A 14,024-nucleotide genomic window follows, 5' to 3' on the forward strand; every position below is an offset into this window, starting at 1 on the left:
GCCCCCTCCATGGTGCTCGAGTTACTGTTGGCACTGTAAAAGCTTTGGTGGGATGCCCCTAAAGGGACCTTCCCAGAGCTTTGATCCCAAGGCTGATGGAATCAAGGATTGAATCCAGAATCAGATCTGGATTGATGCTGAATGCTCACAGCTCAAAATAAATTTTAGATCCATTTGACTTCGTATACTTGAAAAACCAGAAAGCTAATTTTTGCCCCAAGAGTGACATCAAGACCGCTGTATGCTCTGAGGTGCTATGGTGCTCTGAGGGACAACAGGATTCCCACACCAGATTCTAGGGGCCTCTGAAAAGCAAGTGCTAATGACCCTCACAGGATGGCTCCGCCCGAGTAGCCATTTCCATGAAAACCCTGAACTGATCCCTCTATTATACTCTTCCACAGACACTGCTGCCACTTAATCACCAGTCAACAAGCTGTCTCACTCCTGCATGCCCCTTGTTATTAAAAAGGAATGCCCCCAAGCTTTAAGAAAGCATGATGACAAGCTGAATAATTCAAAGGCAGCAGCAGAAGGGTGGCTGCAGCAGCTTGGCTCACCCGTTCTGCAGTAGGTCTTTCTAGAAAGTGCCAGCTGGAAACTTACCCGCTGTGGTGTGTGTATGGGAGACAGAGCGTCCAAGTCTGCCATGGGAAATTCAACCCCTTTCCTCTTCAGCTCCTCATATATGTGCACAACGCCGGTGAGATCAGGACTGCTTCGAAAGGCATCAGCCCATGCCTGGGAGAACAGAAGCCCTGTTAGGAAGCATTTGTCAAGAGCTGCTGTGGTACCTGAAAATCCAAAGTGGCCTAGGTCCTCTCCCTGACACCAATGCTGTCCTACATGCACATGCAAACTGCACTGGCTAAATCCATTCTGTTCCTTCCTTCCACAACTGCTGCCACGACACAGCTGGTGAAACCCTGGCTTTCAGTGGTGCTGCTGAGCGTGAACAAAAAACACAAAACTTAATTTAGCATGTATTTCCTTGGAGAAGAGACAGAGAAATAACACCTATGCGTTGTGGTGCATCCTAAAAAGCAGGCATTTCCCTAATGGCAAGGAAATCAATTACTGGGGCTGTTTAGCTGCAGGGAGTGGAAGGTGCAGCCTTGTCAGCTCAGTAGGGTGCCTGCCCTCTGTGCAGCAGCACCTCTGCCCTGAGAGCTTCTACTGGTGGAGCTGGGAACCGGCAACAAATTGAGCAGAAAGGAAAGGAGAAATTGATGTGTGACATGAAATAAAGGCTAACTACAGGTTTCCTCAGATCAGAGACAACTAATGCCGAGCTTGTCTAGCCTAGCTCTGTATAGCGCTGCTGCTGGTAGCTGAGATGACTGGGGTTCAAGGGAAGAAGAGCCCATTGGGAGCCAGACCCAGGCCAGACTGGGGAGTTCACCCCCAGGGGTCCTTTTCCCAGACCCAAGCTTCTTCCATGATGTCCGCTGCCAAAAATATCAGCACACATGTGCCCAAATCGAAAAATCCAAAGAAAACATGATCACTAGATTCCCTTCAGTGAAAACATACCACAGAGAGGAAACAGCAAAAATTCAAGTAGATTATCATTTCTGTTGACTCATGAAATTTAAAAATTAAAAAAAAATTCTGGGCCGGGCACAGGGGCTCATGCCTGTAATCCCAGCACTTTGAGAGGCCAAGGCAGATGAATCACGAGGTCAGGAGATCAAGACCATCCTGGCTAACACAGTGAAACTCCATCTCTACTAAAAATACAAAAAAATTAGCTGGGCGTGGTGGTGGGCGCCTGTAGTCCCAGCTACTCAGGAGACTGAGGCAGGAGAATGGCATGAACCTGGGAGGCGGAGCTTGCAGTGAGCCGAGATGGAGCTTGCAGTGAGCCGAGATGGCGCCACTGCACTCTAGCCTGGGCGACAGAGCAAGACTCAGTCTCAAAAAAAAAAAAAAAAAATTATGTTTTTTGGAAGTCTCAGACTGTATCAAAAAAAGAATATCCAAAGGGCTCCCCAGAAATGGCCCTTCCCATGCTGTCCCATTCACCATACGTACCCAGAGGAGGAGGCAGAGCCTCTTGTGCCCATGACTCCATTGCCAAGTCTGTCACTGTCACAGCATTTAACTGCTTCCCTCACTCCAGCAATGTGGTACAACCAATCCTGAGGCAGCTACAGAAACTCTATCTCTAACCAACAGACCCATTTGAAGTTAAAAGGTCAGTTTCCAAAAAGCCTCCTTAGTCATGACTGATGCATCTCACTTACCAGGAACAGTACTGTCAGCCTGGCTTTCCCTGATGCACTTATTGAATTTGCATGCTCAGGGATTTAAAGCTACTGGATCAGGACAGCCCCTCTTGGTCAACACTCCTTCTGGATTCTGAGAAGGGCCAAAGAAGGTGCCTCACAGAGCACTGTTCTGCCTGGAAGGTCCAGCTGGAAAGTAGGTTGCCCACAGGGAGTGCCTCTGGCCCCGCCCCCACCAGCTGCCATGGCTGCCGTCACCTGGTTCAAAATCCAGCTAAGTCCTGTGACTCCAACCTCAAAATGCCCTAGCATTTTAGTTTAGGGTGTTGACTTTCGGGTCTAAAAACCAGTTTCACAGCCCACTGTGGGAGGCTGGGGAAAAAACACATGGCAGTTTTTCCTGGCACCACTTCATGCCTCTACATGGAACACCGACAGCTCCAGGGACTCCTTTCAATTCATCTAGCTCTCTACCCAAGCCAAATCTGAGATAACAGGAATAAAGATGAAAGAACTATGGCTCTTCTCTCCAGCTGGAGGATACTTCTTGGGGTCCACTTTCTAAGGCACTCTGCTCCCATGTTCACAGAGACAGGCTGCAGCGGGAGGGAAATGCATACCGAAGTTGGGCCAGTCAGATGCTCCTCCTTCCAGGAACTCAGCAGCACTAGGAGCTGGGTTGTTCTCACTGGGTAGGCAGAACTGTCCTCTGTAACTCCAGGGCCATGTGCCAGCACAGGACTGGAAGCAGAGACTGCCTATGTTCTCCAGAAGGAGCAGCTAGAGCGCTCAGAGGTGCAGACGTACAAGAGAGGGTTTGGAAGGCCTTCCTGATCTTTTTTGTCCCTTCCCAGGGCTGGGTGACCTGGACTTCTGGGAGACCCTGCCCTGTCATGACAAACTCTTCTCTTTGCCTAGGCAAGCTGGAGTTGACATCTGTTGTTTGCGACCAAGTAGTCTTGGCTAATGTACCCGCTTCCCACCTGCCACAATTCCAACCCCTATCTGGGACCTCAGTGCAAACTGGATGAGATGGCTGCTAACAGAGCAGATTATTGAATAGGATTCTGATGCCAATGGAGGAAAAAACAGGGTGCGGGGGCATCTCTGAAGAAATGCAGCTCTGGGTGTCTTTCATCTCTGGGTATCTCCCATTCATATGTGAAAACGTAGAGATGGGAGACATCCAGAGATGCCGTGTGTCCCTAGCATCTTCTTGGGACATGCCTCAATAATTGGGCATGGGTCAGAGCAAGACAGGGTCTTGCTCTGTCCCCCAGGTTGGAGTACAATGGTGGCGCCATCTTGGCTCACTGCAACCTCCGCCTCCAGGCTCAAGCAATCTTCCCACTTTAGCCTCCAGAGTAGCTGGGACTACAAGCACGTGCCACCATGCCTGGCTAATTTTTGTAGTTTTTGTAGAAATGGGGTTTCATCATGTGGCCTAGGCTGGTCTTGAACTCCTGGACTCAAGAGATTCACCCGCCTTGGCCTCCCAAAGTACTGGGGTTACAGACATGAGCCAACTGCACCCAGCCCAGATACCTGTTGAAGGCAGACACCGAGTCCCTCTCACCCTTGCCCAGAGAAGGCAGTCAGTCAACACTTGTCAGGTTAAACTGAATTCAGTTCTCACAGTTACTAAGCATCCTTATTTTACTACTTCAGAGAACAGAGGAAAGATGGCCACTTAGGCTGTCAACAGACTGAAGCAACAGTGACAAAGGAGGGGTGCTGGAAGGCTGACCCAGCTGAGGATACTCCCTAGGGGAGATGTGGTAAGCCTCAGGAGGTCTGGCCACTCTTGGAGCCCTTAACCTGAAGCCTGGGAGCAGCAGAGAGGGTGGGGCAGGCTACCCTCCCCGAAAGCTGCCTTTTCAGAAAGCAAAGTGATGCAGTGGTGTGGGCACACTCTGAGGGCCTGTCACAGGAGCTAGCTGGTTAATGGCCAAGTGGCCAGCTCACTGGAAGCCTTCTTTTCCTGCCTGTGGCTACAAGATTAGGGGCTTGGAAGACCCAGAGGAAGGTCTAATGAGGAGAAAAAAGGAAAGAGATCAATTCAGATCTCCTTCATTCCTTTGGACTGTATACAAAACCCCAGACTAAAACCAGACACAAACATAAACCATATCCTATTCATTTCTGTATCCCTTAAAGTTTTGACAAAGCTTTGAATCATCAAATTTCAGACCAATAAACCATGGCTGATTTAAACTATAGGCTCTGGGATGCCTTTGGATAGAAGAGAGCTTCTGTCAGCTCCTGCTTACGCCCCAAGACCAGACTTCCTATTCCCAGTGACAGGGTCCCCAGGGAGCTGCTGTCCACACAGAATCTGGCCAGAGTCCAGCTACCAGGCTCTGATGTCTTCAAAGAACACACATCTCCAGCTTCTCCTGTCCCCACTCCCATCCCCACCTCAGTCAGCTCACTTTCTTCAGTGGAAAGAAAGTATTTTTAGACTATTGCTGGGGCATGGGGAGGGGGCCGGGGAGGCATGACCACACTGAGGTGACTCTGCCAGGATGACTCCATTTCTGCTCCTGAAAACAATTTCAAGGGAAAGGCTCAGGGAAGGCATAGAGTGGGGGCATCCTTTTTGTCTTCTCAACAAACGGGGCTTAATGTGAGCAAACAAAAAGGAACACAAGCCAAAACACCAGCCAAGGCATGAGGTGAAAACGTCGGAGTGAAGCTGAAAGCTGTCAGAAGTGAAGTCTTTGGTACCCCGGGGGTAGGAGTGAGTGTCAGCAAGCTACTAACCAGGCTGCACCACTCTCAATGTGTCTCTCCTCCCATCCTCCCAGGAAGACCGGCTCCATCCAGAAAGGCAGACCCTGTGGTGAGGGTAAGCCGACTGAGCCCTCGCACCTGTTGGTAAAAGGTCCCAGAACCACGCTGCTGGGTCTGGCTTTTGGCGGGTTGAGGGGGACGGGGTGGCTACGGATGGCTGGAGGGCAGCCAGAAGACAGAAAGCCCCCATACGGGAAGGGAAGCAGTGCAGTGGGGGAAGGAGGGGTAGGCATCAGCTGGATTCTCTTTGCAGTTGGCCAGGGTGCTACTGATGGTAAACGTGCCACTGGGTAGGCTGACCATGCCTGCGAATGGCACTCTGAAAGGGAATCAGAAGGTGGGCTGGGGGCAAGCAGATGTGCACGGATGACCTCTATCACCCATTTCCCTATAGGCACAGGGAGACTTTGGAAAAGCTAGTGTGGAGCCCAACCTCCCCCTTCCCCTCAATCTGGCTGCGGCTCTGCTTCCACCATCCCCAGGGCAACCAAAGGGGCAGTGGGCTTTGGCCAGCAGCTGGTAATCAGAGCCATGAGTTCTACCTCTGCCAGGACCCCCAACCATGCCTCATAGGCAGAAGGTGTTAGGGAGGCACATCTGTGTGGCCCCTTTACCTTGAAAGCTTTTCAAGTGCTAACACATTCAATCTACTTTTCCAGAATGGAAAGGTTAAGGCTGTAGCCCACTCCACCCCCAACCCACAAACAGTCAAAAGCCAGTTTAAGTCTTTCCTGGCTGGGCCCTTGCCCTCTGTCATCTGCAAACCTTCGTTTTTCCAGTTAAACTGCTGGCTCCCTGAGGGTAGGGCCAGGACTGACCCTGCCCCACTTCTCTGAAGAGCACCAAGAAGCATCCTGACACCACGATGGGGCAGAGGAGTCTGTTGCTGCTCTGGCACCCCACACTTAGCTGAACCTCCTCTAAGCCTAGCCGCATTGATATGAGAGCTGCTACCTATTCACAGGCTGGCAAGGCAGCCAGTGACCTGTCACCTCTAACCCCATTTTTGTCTCATGGTGGGAGCAGCACTTTCTCTCCTGGGGGAATTGTCAGAGTCTCTGGGGGAGCCTTAAGGTTTTCTAAAGTATATTCAACATGCAAACAAAAGTACTTTCTTTCTCAAAGGGGCTAAAAAAAGGTTGACCCAATGCAATACTACTCCATGCTCTAATGAAGAAGATTGAAAACAGGGTATGTGGGTGAGGATGTGAAGCAACTAACACTCTTGGGTGCTGGTGACCGAGGACACCCAAGAGCCCCATGGAGGCCATTCCCCACCACCCAGCAACCTCATACCTCAGTATAAGGTGGATACATGTGAAATTGCTAATATTTGGCCATTTTTGACCAACAAAGATGGCACTTTAACATATTCAACTTAATATATTCCCATTAAAAAGGAATATATATGCTCAACAAAAGTCAAGTGCTAGATGCTCATAGCAGCATTTTTCACAGTAGCCCTACACTGCAAACACCAAGTCCCCATTAACAGTGGGAGGAGTAAAGAAACCGCAGCGTGTTCACACAATAGGACTTGGTACAGCAATGGGAATAAAAGACCTAGAATCACAGGCAATAATGTGTGTGATACCCACAAACACAGCAGAGGCAACAGAGCACTCTGGACGAAGTTCAGGAACAGAGAAGACTCGTCTATGCTGTGAGAGCTCAGGCAAGTGATCATCCGGAAGGTGGGAGGTTTTGGGTATGTTCATATTCTGTTTCCAGATGCAGGGGCTGGTTACATGTTCAGTTTGTGAAAATTTATCAAGTTGTACACACTTTTATGTGTGATTTCCTGTATATATAATTCAATTAAAAGTTAAAAAAAAAAAAAAGAAAGGGCTAGGGATTCTGTTTATTCTATTGGTTCCCCCTGTTACAGAAGCCAAGCCACCCACAGCTGAATGCTGCCTGCTGTCCTCTGCTGGGCAGCCGTTACCAAAGGCGAGAGCTCTTCAGGAACACTGCAAATCCGGAGAGGAAGAACACTCTCCAGCTGGGTTATCAACCCCCATCTAGGAGTAGCACCCTTATCTGAAGCCCATGCTTTTCACAGCTGGATCAGGAAACTGTGTCCAGTCAGGCAGAAGCTTGCAAGGCATCTCAAGGCCCCATTCTGCTCAGGTCCCCGTGGCCAGCACACACTGCTACTGCCAGGCCAGCAGGGGGAGGCCTCAGAACATGGTGCTGGTCACGTCACACCATGGGCTGATCTCATGGGCTCAGGGTTGAGAGCAGACAGGCAAGAACCCCAAGTTCCATTTTACAGATAAGGTGGCAAATGCCCACATAAATTACTACACCTGTCTGAGGTTAGCAGCAGGGGTGGGTGAAAGCTGGGAGGAGCTGGAATGTGTGGAGGGGTGATCCTGAATGGAAAGCTTGGAGGTGAGGGCAGGGTGTGCGAGGACAGGCATCCTTGGGGTAGAGGCGTGGGCCACAGTCAGTGAAGAAGGCTGTGTCTGCCCTCAGCCATGGTCCCTACACAGTCAGCAGGGGCAGTGTAGTCCACACCCCTTGTGATAGCTGTGCTTGCCATGGGGTGGGCTGGCCACCCTGAGGCCCAGACAGGCCTCGGGGTCAGAAAGGACAGGACGTGCTTTGTGAGAAGAAGCCACAATTTGTTTTCCTAACATGAATTCCTGGAGGTGTTGAGGTAGGGGAGTGCAGCCCCAGAAGGAAGGGCTGTGGTAGGGTGGGGTATATGGGGAAGGTAAAGTACACGCACGTGTGCACGTGCACGCGTGCATGTGTGTGTGTGTCAGAGAGAGAGAGAGAGAGAGAAAGAAGGACATTGGGTGGGCAGAATGGGGGCGAGGGACAACCCTAGGGGAAACATGGGAAGGCCTCCCGGAGCTCCTCAGAATTAACTACATTCACTCATTCATTATAAAAAAATACTGAACACCCGCTCTACACATTACACTGCTCTAGATCCTGGGGACATGATGTCCCTGGGTTCTTAGGGAAAGAAGAGTGAGGCAAACAAAATAAATGTTAGCAAAGCCAGTCTTGAAGACCACAAAAAAGGATGATGTGAGACAGAGAGGGTGTGTGCTTAAAACCAGTGGGAGGCCTCCGAGGCACATGTGAATGAGGAGGAGTCACTGCTCTGAAAGCTGGGGAAGGACGTTTCAGGCAGAGGGAAGTGAGCACAGGGAATGGACAGAGGCTCCTCTCCAGCTGCACACCTGACCCATCTGAGAGCCCGGACTGCCCTGGCACTCCACTTTCTGAATTCTCCGCTGCCTCTGCCTGGCTGCCTCCCTGTGGCCTTGCTGGAGCTCCATGCCCAGTCCTGGGTTGGTCTCTCCTCTTGGCTCCCGCAGGCCCTTGTCTTGCGTCTGCCACGGCACTAATCACTCAGGCTGGATGTGCCTGTTGACTTACGTGCCTTCTGCCCTGTCACCACGTGCTCTGTCTAAAACCCAGGTCTGCATACACCCCAGCACAGAGCCCTTTGATGGCTTCCCACTGCCTACAGGACCAAGCACGGCTCCTCAGCATGATGGCCACTGGCCTCTGGGCATCCTTCTGGCCCCATCTCCTGCCTGCTCCCCCGCCCCAAGCCCTGCCCCCAACATTCTTCATTACACCGCCTTCCCCACATAGTGGTCTTTACAACGTATCCACAAATTCCTTGATCCTCCTTTCTTCAAGAGATGGAGTTTATTTCCCCTACTCTTAGGCTAGGCCTGGTGACTCCCTTCTAACAAATAGAACATAACAGAAAAGATGGTAAGTGACTTCCAAGGCTAGGTCATCAAGACCTAATCTTGATGTCCACGTGGTGATAAACTCAGGTCTCTTGATAATAGTCATCAAGGAACTGAGGCTTCCTGCCAACAGCCGTGTGGGTGCACCATGGTGGAAGTGGAACCTCCAGCTATAGTCGAGCCTTCAGACAATGCAACCTCAAGAGAGACTCCAAGCCAGAATTGCCCAGCCAGCTGCTCCTGAATTCCTGGCCCACAGAAACTAAGAGATAATGAACATTTTCTGTTTGAAACTACGTTTTGAGGTAATTTCGTAACAGAGCAAGTGATAACAAATACAACCCAAATATGCCAGCTGCTCTCTTTGATGCATCGGGGCCTTTGCACACGCTATTCTCCCTGCCTGTGATGTCTCTCACACTGACTTTTCTACCAAACTCCCCATCATTCTTCAGGGTCCAACAGAAATGTCATCTCCTCAGTGAAACATCCCTTAAAACCATCCCCAGTCCCCCACCTTGCTCTGCCTGACCCAGAGTTGGCCCCTGCCCTGTGACCTCACCAAACCCGCATGTAGCTCCAACATGTTTCCTCCTACTCCACGTTTTCTCAGAGGCCTGTTGAGGCCACCCTACCTGACTTTGTGGGCAGCAGAGGGACGGCACCCAGAAAGCTTCAGGAAGGCTCTGTCAACTGGCTGGAGAGCCATCAATTAGAATTTCATTCCAGTGGGATGATAATGTTTTTTAAAGTATTTTGCACCAAATATTTAAATGTAGAAGCCCCCATCTTTTTCCTCCAAATGGTGGGAGAGCATGAGGACTCATAAATAAGAGACTTCATCTTACTCTGTCCCAACAAATTGGGCAAGGGGTCCAACCTACCTGGATGAGAGCAAGCACTTTGTCCTGTACAATGGTGGGAGGGTTGTTCTTGGGAGAGATAATTTTGACCAGAACACTGTCGATGAAATCTCGGTTGGCCACAAGGATGTGGAAGCGGTGGCCACAGTTCTTCACACATGTCTCCAGCACCTGATGTGGGGAGGGAAGGAGAGGGGTCACCACAGTGGGAGCTGGAGAAGACACTGGGAACTGAGGAGCGCAGCTGAGTTTCCACCACCCGCTCTGTCTTGCTCCTAGATCAGCTTTCTGACACGTCTCCTCCAGAGCCAAACCTGCATGGCACACGCATTCCCACACTCCATTCTCCAGGGATGACAGCAGGCCCTTACTGACTGAAGTCTCCTGTCCCTGCACAATAATCAGGCAATTAGTTGGTAATTGAGGCACCAGTTTTGCATGAGAAGGATGCTAGTGTTTTAATGGGATCAAAATGACTGAGCGGTCCCTGAAAATTAGCATTTTAACTCCTCTCTCTGGGCCTCTGGGTATGAGGCATTAGCCAATGGGACATGGGCTCTGTCACAAGAGGAGGCTGCTATGACAGCTTGAATTGCTTCATGAGTTACTGGCCCTTATATGTGAGAAAGCAAATGCACACACACATCCCCCACTCAACCCTGCTTCTGCAACCAAAATTGGCAATGACAAAGGATTTTCCACTCTTGACAAATGGTTTATGAACCTCAGCTGCCAGGTGACTTTAATGTCCATGTTCGATTCAGACCCTGCCTGCTCCTCCCTTATCTGGGAAAACGAGTGACACAGGCTTTAGCTGCTCAGAAAAGCCAGCATACTGGTTATGGCCAGATGGTCAGTGAGGGCTCGAATCTCAGCTCTACCACTTTCTCCCTGAATGGCCCAGGACAGATCTTTCTGAGCCTCAGCATCCTCATCTGTAAAGCAGAGATGATGAGCTCTCCTTTGCAAGACAGTTGGAAAGATTAGCAAGAATACATTTAAAGCATAAGCCAGCCGTAGTGGCTCATGTCTGTAATCCCAGCACTTTCTGAGGCTGAGGTGGGCAGATCACCTGAGGTCAGGAGTTCAAGACCAGCCTGGTCAACATCGTGAAGCCCTGCCTCTACTACAAATACAAAAACTACCCAGGCTTGGTGGCACATGCCTGTAATCCCAGCTACTTGGGAGGTTGAGGCAGGAGAATCGCTTGAACCTGGGAGGCAGAGGTTGCAGTGAGCCGAGATCGTGCCATTGCACTCCAGCTCAGGAAACAGAACAAAACTCTGTCTCAAAAACATACATACATACATACATAAAATAATGCACCTAGCAAAGCATCCTGTATAGGGGAGGTGCCCAATAACTGATGACCATGATTACGTGATTACATGATTACTATTCAGAAGGCTGCTGTACACACGAGGAAGAGGATGGCCTCTTATCCTCCCATAGGACAGGTGTGTAGCCTCTTGGAATTCGGAGGTACTAACTGGGAGGAGCTCTCTGAACTTCCCAGCACTCTGTAAACCAACGCATAGGATTACCTGGCCCTTCCCATGCCACCAGCCCCCAGTGCCACAGTCTGCTAACTAGGGAATGCCTCCTCAAAACGATGTCACCAGCAACAGGGAACATTTCTGACTACCTCAGTTATTTTCATTTGCTCAAACTAATCCAACCACTAGTTAACTTCTGCAGTCATCCCACAGGGCTGGGTCCAAGCAATTGGGCTTTACCTGGACAAATCACAGCTGTAAAGAAAGGTCCATAACTGGAACACTGACTGAATGTGACTATACGCCAGGCACCATGAGAGATCCTTCCATAACATATGGAATGTTATCCAATTCTCACAACTAATTACTTCTCCTTAAGTGGACCTTAATATCCCATGTTTTAGAGTTAAGCGGTTTAGAAAGATGAAGACATTGATCTAGGTACAAATTGTCAGTCAGTGCCAGAAGGAGCACAGAAGCTGTGATCAGCCTTCTCTGGAGCCCCAGTCTCCCTACCCACCTTGAGGCCACAGGGCCATCCGTCCCTCACAGCTTTCCTCCAAGCAGCCACATCAGCTGAGAGTGCCTCAGATGACAAGCAACATGTGTTAGCTTTACAGTTCCCTTATTTGGTCCTTGAAATAACCCTGTAAGGTGGGAACCATCCCATTTTAGAGATGGGGAAGCGGAGGATCAGAGGTACCATGTAACTTAACCTAGGAGGCCAAAGCTGGGAATCCCATGCCAGGCAGCTCGCAGCCAGCCAGAATCGTTCCTTGCCTCGCTGCTGGCTGCACCTTAGGAGGCCCCGGGTTCCTGTGGGCTTGCCAAGGAAGACTCTGGAGGTTGGCACCCTCAGGGCCTCTGAGCAACCATAGGTTTTACTGAGCCAAGGAGGCATTTTCCTTTCTGAGTCTCTGCTTGTGCCTGATTCTGGTAACCATGAGGTAACTGGCATTCACTCTCTCGCAGTGATCCATGGGGGCACTGAGATGAACCAGAGGGGTTCTTTCTGCCTTCAAGGGCCTTACAGGCACCCTTCTCTCTAGGATTCTCTAAAACCTTCCTCCCAACTCAGGCAGTGGGGTGTTGGGGTCAAGGCAGATGGGAAGAAGTATGCTTTATTTTGTGAGAAGCAGGTGGGAAAGGCGAGGCTGCAATTGTGAGTAGGAAAGAGAATTGGAAAAAGAGGCATAGGTCTGAGGAGTGGGGCAGCTTGGGGCTCCACTCCACTCTCAGAGCAGCAGTGGGCAGGAACCACTGCCTGCCTTTAGGGAAATACATGCTTAGTTTCTCCTGCACAGCAGTCCTCAAGGTCAGTGTGTTCCAGCCTGGCCTTGGAAGTGTGCTGGACAGAGATGCACGTGTCACAGAGCAGCCCCAAAGCCTATCTGAGCAGGAGATATAGGAGGTCCTCCCTGGGCTGGCAAGAGCCACTTTAGGCCACCCTGCCAAATAGGACCCTGGCAGATTTGTCCCTATGGGTTGAAAGGCATGAAACATACAGTGGTAATTTTTCAGAATGAAGCCAAAAGCCATGGAGAAAGCAAAAGGGGCCTCCAAGCAATCAGAAATGATGTTTAAGTCCACAAACGAAGACACAAGCAGAGAGCCCCTCAGGGCTTCTTACTAACTTATTTTGGGTAAATATTAACAATCTTGGTGGGTACAGATATGAAGTCAGGAAGGGGCCACAGGAAACAGGAGGACTGAAAGAGACTAACAGAGTAAGTGAAGCCCTATCAGCAGACGCGAGACCATGCAAAGTGCACTAGGATGGGGCCTCGGACGCAGCCCTGCGCATTTCACAGGCCTCCCAAAGGCATGGCTGGGTTTATAGTGAAGACCTAACCCACAGGAAAGGTCAAAGTGTCAAAGAGTGTCCATCATGCCCTGCTAGAGGAAGGCAAGTAAACGCAGAGTTCACTTTAGAAAGATTTTCATCCAACATGATTACCATGAAGTTGGGTGTGTAAATGGAGAAGTTTTAGATAGCAGTAAAATGCCCTGACATATTAGAGCTAATTCCCTGGTGATATGAGTTATTGAAAGCCATTCGTTTTGGGCATCACTCCTGGTTTAGTGAATGCTGTGGTTCAAATTCTGAGAAAATAAATAAATAAAAGCTTTAATTCCCTATTTCTCAACCAGTCTTTTCTCCTTTATTATTCAAATCCCAATTCCCTGGCAAAACTCTCTTAATAAGTTTTGGGGTTTCGCTTGGGCAAAAAATCCAAACAGGTTCTCTGCTTTAAAAGGAAACATAGTTGTTTTGGAAAAATAGCCTACTATTTCAAAGCCCCAGAGAAGTCGACCTGGTGACCTGTTACAGTTTCTATTTTAAGAACTCACTGTGGCCCAGATTTTGCCACATCTGAAAAACTGTTAGTTCTCAAGACAGAAATAACACCTGAAGTCGTCTTTAAATTCTCTGACAGCTTTGGTAAGGGCAAAAATCTGGTCTGTTCCTTTCTGAAAAAAATCACTTGGCTGACTTTTTCAAGAGTCTTTGTAGCTATTTTCAGTTTTTACCCCATGCGAAAGACCACTTTATGATGGCAATCCATAGCTCGGTACCTCACTAGCTGTGAAGGCTGAGTAAACCTCCAGACCTCTCTGAGCCTCAGTTTCCTCATCTGTATGAGGGGGATAGTGAAATCTCTTTTGAATGGTGGTTGTAAACATCTTCATTAATGTCCAAAAAGCTCAGCACAGACCCAGGCAGGGGCAGGGGCAGGTACTCAATAGGTGGAAGTTTTTTTTTTTAAAGACATAGGCTCGGCTGGGCGCGGTGGCTCAAGCCTGTAATCCCAGCACTTTGGGAGACGGAGACGGGCGGATCACAAGGTGAGGAGATCGAGACCATCCTGGCTAACACGGTGAAACCCCGTCTCTACTAAAAAATACAAAAAACTAGCTGGG

General features: G+C 49.7%; 1 protein-coding gene across 5 annotated transcripts in view; it reads right to left on the reverse strand.

Moving 5' to 3' along the window:
* LOC105491061 (target of myb1 like 2 membrane trafficking protein) overlaps nt 1-14,024 on the reverse strand; it is a 131,580-nt gene that overhangs the window by 40,901 nt on the left and 76,655 nt on the right. For all 5 annotated transcript variants that reach the window (XM_011757192.3, XM_011757189.2, XM_011757191.3 and 2 more), the window contains 2 exons: nt 9,628-9,777; nt 607-741 (listed from right to left, as the gene is read on the reverse strand). In XM_011757192.3, the coding sequence (XP_011755494.1) occupies nt 607-741; nt 9,628-9,777 (285 nt within the window). The remainder of the gene's footprint in view (nt 1-606; nt 742-9,627; nt 9,778-14,024) is intronic.

The sequence above is a fragment of the Macaca nemestrina genome, chromosome 17, assembly GCF_043159975.1.
Source record: "Macaca nemestrina isolate mMacNem1 chromosome 17, mMacNem.hap1, whole genome shotgun sequence".
In the NCBI taxonomy this organism is placed as follows: domain Eukaryota; kingdom Metazoa; phylum Chordata; class Mammalia; order Primates; family Cercopithecidae; genus Macaca; species Macaca nemestrina.